This window comes from Monopterus albus, unplaced genomic scaffold, assembly GCF_001952655.1.
Source record: "Monopterus albus unplaced genomic scaffold, M_albus_1.0 scaffold32.1, whole genome shotgun sequence".
In the NCBI taxonomy this organism is placed as follows: Eukaryota; Metazoa; Chordata; class Actinopteri; order Synbranchiformes; family Synbranchidae; genus Monopterus; species Monopterus albus.
In genome coordinates, this window is record NW_018127912.1 from 547470 (window position 1) to 554981 (window position 7512).

The following is a 7512-nucleotide window of genomic DNA, read 5'->3' on the forward strand; positions in this document are numbered from 1 at the left end:
CTGAACAGGTAAAAAAGCTGCTGTTTCCTTGAGACCAGGTTCACGTGCATCACCAGGCAGTCAGGACAGGGTACGTGGACGAAACGTGCAGAGGTGACGCTCTTATTTGTCCCATCGTAGGTGAAGCTGCCGCCTTCCATTGTTATGTTGAAGTATTTATACAGGCATTTGTTATCTACAAGGATGCTGCCAGAGTAGGAAGTGGTAGTATCACTGGTGTTTCTGGAGAAGTATACAGCGGCACTGTCTCTTTGCTTGAATCGCTCCAGGTTCGGCAGGTAACTCCCGGCAACTAAAGCCCATCTTCCCTCCAAATGATGAAGATCCAGTTGAGCCAAAGGTCTGACCAACTCTTCACAGGGCAGAGGAGCTGAGCAGCTCAGAGATACCAAGCAGAAGAGAGCAACGGCACACGAAGCAAAAGACAAATTGTATAGTCTGAATGCTCTTAGTCATAGAGTGTTAAACTAAGACTGTGGCCAGTGAAGAGGTCTGGTTCTTTTTATAGTTGTTTCAGAGCCTTACAGTTTCACAATTCAGAAAATACCAGAGGGCAGATTTCACCTGTGGAGTCTGTGATTGTGAAATGAAGGAATATTCTGAGTACTCTCTGTGACTACTGATTGTTTACAATGGAGGTTTGTCTGCCAGCTCCCTGCTACCTGTGGTAATGTTGTGGATGTCTAGCTACAACTGATCATCACTACAGACTCTCAGAGGGATAATTATGGTGATTATAGCTCAGAGAGGGTCAGGGATTTCTGCTTTGTCACAAGAGGGAATGACTGAGCTGAAAAGACTAACTGACCTATGCAAAATTCACCCCTTTTAATGCCAACACAGTTTGGTGTTAAATGTTCTTAACTGCATTAGATGTACAATGATAAACAAGATGGACAGTAATCATGTGTGTGTGTGTATTTCTACAATTGATAAATCTAAATACCCACTTTCAGAATCTTCAACAAATCACGATGGTATTATACTTATAAAAAATGATTTTAAAAAATCCTCATGTGCTTGTTTTGTTTGCCAGATATTAGCTGTCAGTCACCCTCGCTCTGCTGCCAAACCAACGATTTGTTGGCAGGGCCTGTTTAAAATGCTGTATTTTTACACAGAGGTCATACATTCAAAGCATCTTCAGTTGCAGCCAGCATGGCTAATCAGCTGTGATAACTAATAAATATGGAATCCTCTGTTTACTGTATGTCTCCAGTTGACTGTAGCTGAAAAAAGTTAAGATGAATATAAGATAACCATGAAACAATCCTACAAGGAAGACCCTGGATCTCACAGTGGAACAGGAGGGACAACTCCTTTGTTCTACTATAAAGACCATCAGAGAGGTGAGGTAAACATATCTGCACTTGGCTTGAGGTGAAGCGATTTTAGATTGGATAAAGTGCATAACTGTTTATGTAACAGGGCTGATTACATTCATAAAGTTCCTGCTTTAGAACAAAAGGTGGTACATTGAAGGTACATTTAGAGGAAATGCATTATTCATGGCAAAAAGCCACAGAGAGAAGTTGTGGGAATATTTCTGCTAATGGAAGATGAAGGAGGAAGCTTGTTTAGTACATATACCAGCCACCTCTGTGCCCACAGAGTAAGTCGGTGTATATGTGTGTGTGTGTGTGCGCGCACAGGTTACTCACTGTTTGACCATCTTCCATCTGCTCCTTTAGATTTTCTTTTTCTTCTGCCAACTGCTCACTCTCTGACTGCAGCCTGAACAGACACAGTTGTGTTAACACACATGCACACAAACATCAAAATTATAACAAAATTCCAATTTCCCCAGATGCCACATACAGTGTGTGTGAGGGGTTTTGTTGGGAAATGAGGCAGAGCTGTGGACATTTGTAATGATGTCCCTTAAGGACTTGACAGTATTGTCCATTACAACTGTCCATTCACACTTGTACCTCAACAGGAGGTACAAGTGGTACATTTTCTCACATACAGCTCCTCCAGGTAATGTCTAGATAAGTTCAGGGTTGTAGAGCATATATGAAAAGAGCTGAGTCTTCTAGCTATAACTTGCATGCACACAAACATCCTCACAAATTGTGGCTGTACCTGTCAGTGTGATTTTCATTCTCCTGTGTTTGGAACCCCCACAGAGGGGAAGGTGGACTCTGGGTATCCAGAGAGGTTGGGGACAAGGGAGCACCTTCCATCAGCCACTGGTCCCTCAGAGACTTCCTCTGGAATAAGAAAGAGGAGGTGCGGAACGGAAAGAAAGAGAAAGAAGAGGGTGAGTTATTTTGTAGAAATATGATTTTAACTAAAAAAAAAAAAAGGGTGTTTAAAATATAATGATATAAACAGGTTCATTATATACATTTGTCCTCCATCATAGATTCTGGTATACAATATTGTTTATATCATGTTAGCTAAACCTGTGGTAGTATTACACCAATGTGAGCAGCATTGCAAATCAGTGCACAAAAAATGTGTATTTTTGATTTTTTTTTGCATCATTGTGATTGATGTGTGGGGTACTTAATTTGCTGGGTTAGCCAAAAACAGATTTGTTTGGTTATTTTATTCATAAACTGTTCACCTAAGGAAGGAAGGAATGAAAGAACTACAACATATTCATACATCAGTATCAAGATATAAATTCACACATACAGTAAAACACAATTTTATTCTTGTCTTGGCATTTTTTTAAACATTTTTACAGAAACTGAACTGTGAAAACAGCAATTTAATATACGCAGCAAAATGAATGATCAGTAGGCAATTTGATTTTGAGGTAGACACCAATATTTATATTTGAGAGCTAAAATAATTTACCACAGAAAAACATTTCTGAAGAGGATCCTTGAAACTAGTTTAGCACAATTTCTGGTTACTTACTGACCAACATATAGGCTATACAGACTTAGTTATATTGTAGTTATAAATCAGGAAAACTAAATCAATTAAAAGGAATATTACAAGAATCAAGAGTCAGACAACAGGGACTGTAAAACTGAATTAACAGTAGCTAGTAACTTGACTCCCCAAAATATAGGCTGTCAAAACATTTATGGTTAATTAATGTCACATGCTTGAGAAAGAAAGTAGTACACATAAAAGTTTACAAGATCAATAAAATACAGACAGTTATAGGCCTGCAGTAACAGAAACACTAGCCTAGCTAGCTGTGAGCCGGTTAGGACAGTTAACTTCTAGGTAACAGCTAGCTTAATAGGTATGCTATCGTTAGCGCATTAGAACAACTTGCTTGCACTCTAAAATTACTTACATTTTAAACAAATGCCACAAAATAGTTATGATTAACGGAATACCCACAGAGAATGGTCGAACTGGGGGATTTTGTTAGTAGACACAAGATAAAGAAATGTTATGCTTCGAGCGCTGGTTGCTATTTGCAACAGGAAGTTCATCTGAAATTATAACTGGATATAACTGGAAAGGGCGTGGTTTGCATATGGACGGTAGGGACATGTCCCTACCAATAGGCTACTTCAACAAACCTGTGTGTTTTGTCTTTGGAGTGAAGTCACATTATATCGTGTCGTTGTGGCCCACCCTGATGCTACATCTAAAAGACTACATGCTAACTTGTGACTGACTAAAAGGCAGGAGGCGATCACATTACATACAGATGTATTTACTCCCAGACAGGGAGAAGGCGATAGCCGGGGTTCACTGTGCTAACAACGCTAGGCTATGCTGTTAGGGCTGTCAGTCCATACCTAACGCATAGGCGAAAAGTCTCACTCCCTTTCCTTTAATGCCTGCACTCCACAGCATACAACATAATTTTGTCCATGCCACGTCTAGTCCTTTGTAGATAACATTTTTCCACCAATAATAAAGACATAAGGTGCTTTTACCGCTATGCAGAGCTTGAGTTAACTAACTAGCCAGTAGCCATGCGGCTTTATAATGAAAACCTGCTGGCCCCCCGCCCAAACCTACACCCTTGCGAATAGCAGAATGTGATAGAGAACTGTTTGTATCCTACAGCATATCTCACCATTATTTTACTTGCATCTAAATCGTAAAATATACCATAAAGTGTTCTCAAAACGACCCATTATAAAATGAAAAGGTACCTTCCATACCATGAACACTAGTGTGTCCCAAGTTCAGATTACATATGCACTATCTTTACTGTTACTATACATCAACAAACTCAATTTTAAAATGCCACTGCAAAATAAATTAAAGCTGAATCAAAAATGTTTTTCAAATGTTTGGCAAAATGCAAAAGAGCAAGAACTACAACAAGGAGAATTCATTTCATCTAATTAGTGGTTATGGATAAGACAAAGGTGGAATAATTATTTTCAAGACAGGTTATGTCTTGCTTATTTTAGTTTGATGAGTTTTGGGCTGTACTAATAAAAATTTGTAGGCTATTTACAGTGTAGTGACATGACATTTTTACCTTTTCAGTCAAACATCAAGTCTGAAGCAAGTAAATCACTTTAACATAAAAAGTTAATATCAATCAAAAAAGTTATTACTTCCAATGGCAACTAAAATTTCATTTAGGAATAAAAAACAAGCAAACAAACTTGGTATACTACTTGCACAAATCACACAGAGAGCCCTAATGATGACAGTGACATGAAAATTATACAGTGATGATAGTGGTTACAGTTCCTTGTGTCAAGCATATCAAACCAAGCCTGCTATTACTGTATTTACTCCTCAGATGTATTTCCGTTACTAGATGGATAGGGTTGCAGAACAACTTCAGAGACAAATAAATCCCACTTTAAAAAAAAAAAAAAAAAAAAAATTCATTTTTCAGTTCTTGAGAAATTTTGTTTTCAGCTATTCAATAAAAACACTGCATAGGAAACTTCTCAGATGGTTGCACAAGGCAGACATATTGACTAATATTTCACTGATATTGCTGCAAGCAGGAGGCTGGCAAGAAGGAGAAACAGTTTTCATGCAAACAAATATTAAGGCAACTGTGCTCCCTGGTACACCAATCAGGCATAACATTATGACCACCTGCCTAATACTGTGTACACAGGAGTCAGTGCAGCAGTTGGTTGGTACTCGTGTCACTCTGCAGCTCACTGTGCATCTTCTGTGAATCCGTTTGCTTCCATAGTTAAACTGTCAGGAAGAGCACAAATGTGTCGACCATTCAGTGAAAAACTTATGTAAAAGGAGTGAAAACTGTGATGTGAGGACAAGTTAGAATCAGAATCAGAATCTGCTTTATTGGCCAGGTGTGTCGGACACACAAGGAATTTGACTCTGGTACATCGGCTCTCAATGTGTATGTACATATCCCCATACAAGGGGCAAGTAAACAATAAACCAGCATAAGGCTGTGTAATATAACAAAATAAGCAGTGTTACCAAGCAACAAACAGTGCAAACAATGCAAAATAAGCAGTATAAATAGGCAGTAAACAATGCAGACAAAAGGAATGCTCACTGTGAAATGGGATAAGTAGGAATAAAAATAGAGTACTTAAAAATAAAGAGCTATATGGACCTGTATAATCTATACAAGGTATATTTACAGGTATTGCACGGTTATTGTCCAATCATACTGTTGTGGATCAAGTGTTCATCAGAGTGACAGCCCGGGGGAAGAAACTGTCCTTGTGCCTGGTTGTCTTGGTGCACAGTGACCTGTAACGCCGTCCAGAGGGGAGGAGTTCAAACAGATTGTATCCGGGGTGTGAGGGGTCTGCAGTGATCCTCTCTGCCCTCCTTTTGACCCGTGAGGTGTACAGGTCCTCCATGGAGGGCAGGCTCGCAACAATGACCTTTTCTGCAGTCCTGACTGTCTGCTGAAGTCTGTACTTGTCCCGTTTGGTTGCTGAGCCAAACCAGACAGTGATGGAGGTGCAGAGAACAGACTCGATGATTCCTCTGTAGAACTGTATCAGCAGCTCCTGAGGCAGGTTGAACTTCCTGAGCTGGCGCAGGAAGTACATCCTCTGCTGTGCCTCTGATGGTCCTGATGTTGGACATCAGGTCCTGAGATAGTGGAGCCCAGGAACTTGTAAGACTTTACTGCTGATACAGTGCTGCCAAGTATTGGGGAGGGGGGGGGGGGCAGGGCACCTGACACATCACCACTATAGCCTAATGATCCCCTTGTGCAGTATTTCTCATTTTCAACCATCTTACAATGGTTCAAATGTAATGGAATCATATGAAAAGGATGAATAGTCATAATGAGATAGTCAGTGTGTTATTCACTTCACCTGTCAGTGTTCATAATGTTGTAGCTGATCAGTGTATATAAAGACTGTTACCAGTGACTGAAAGGCAACTTAATTACATATGGTTGTCATGCTGCAAGCAGTTCACCTTGGTTCAGATGTTTCTCCAAGCAAATGTGCCACTGAAGTGCTCAGGCAGTGAACCCTCGCCAGCTCCAGAAATATTGCTGTAGCAGACCCTGACAAATTGAAATAAGCTGTCTGCTGGGACGTTTTAGTAAATCTAATCTAGTGAGATACCCAGGATTATAAAGCACTCACAGCAGCCACAACTTCTCCTCCTGTATAAACCCAAGGAATGTCTGTAAATTTCTCACTCATAACTGTTGTGAAAGCAGCCATACTCTCCTCTAGCCTATGGCCCCATGTTTTTAAATCTAACCACTGTTAGCCAATAGTTACCTATTTAAATACAAGTGTAACAAAACCAACTCTGTTTTCTCCTGCAGCGCAGAACAAGTGCTGCACTGTTCCTCTCCCTGTACCATTGGTTAGCTTAACCCAGCCCTCTCCAAACTCCCTGCAGTTCAGGAACTGTGTACAGTATAAGCTGCTGCTCCTTCCTATCACATCCTTATATGTACCCTCAGGTTAGAATCAATGTCAAAGCTAATGAATTTACTAAAAGCCATGATAATATCACCTCCTGTGAGAAGACACTTATCTGAAAATCATTTAAAATTAATCTTTTGAGGGTGTTGCAACTTGAATTTTGATCTCATAGATACAATACCTGTATCTCTGTACCCCGTTGTGCACAAATTCACTTACTTACACACACAAATATAGTGAGCATATGAAAAACATTCTTTTGTATGACCACACCAGTACACACAAACACATGCTGTAGAAGTTTCACACAATTTAAGGAATGCACCCCAGGGTAGGGTAACACAGTGGAGCAGGAAGTGGAAATGTCAGACTGGAAATGATATGAAAACAATAGAGCAGCTCTGTGACTTGCAGTGTGTGTAAACACTTGCATAAAAACTGATTTCAGCAAAGGAAGGCTTGCCTCTAACCTTGTGAACCAGGAAATGTGGAGGGTTGTAGAGTTCATCTGTGTGTGTGTGAGAAAAGGAAATAAACTTGGCGGGAGCACACTTGCCAAAAAGCTGTGTAACCCATGGGTAAAACCAAGACTATTAAGGGCAATTCAGTGGTCAGCAATTGTTGTCTTATTTTATTTTATAAATTAATCGTGATTAGTTTCACTGCTGTCATCCCGGGGTTATTTTACTTTGGAAGGCTTTACTTTGAAAGCTAAAACCGCCTTCCTGTTTTT

The 7512-nt window shown here is 39.9% G+C and overlaps 1 protein-coding gene across 6 annotated transcripts in view; it reads right to left on the reverse strand.

Moving 5' to 3' along the window:
* The window catches only part of palm3 (paralemmin 3), a 36707-nt gene that overhangs the window by 7444 nt on the left and 21751 nt on the right, over positions 1 to 7512 (reverse strand). For 4 of the 6 annotated variants that reach the window (XM_020597052.1, XM_020597051.1, XM_020597053.1 and 1 more), the window contains 2 exons: positions 2086 to 2213; positions 1662 to 1734 (listed from right to left, as the gene is read on the reverse strand). In XM_020597052.1, the coding sequence (XP_020452708.1) occupies positions 1662 to 1734; positions 2086 to 2213 (201 nt within the window). Of the gene's footprint in view, positions 1 to 1661; positions 1735 to 2085; positions 2214 to 3262; positions 3438 to 7512 lie in introns of those variants that run through there. The other 2 variants (XM_020597054.1, XM_020597055.1) reach the window with 2 other exon arrangements.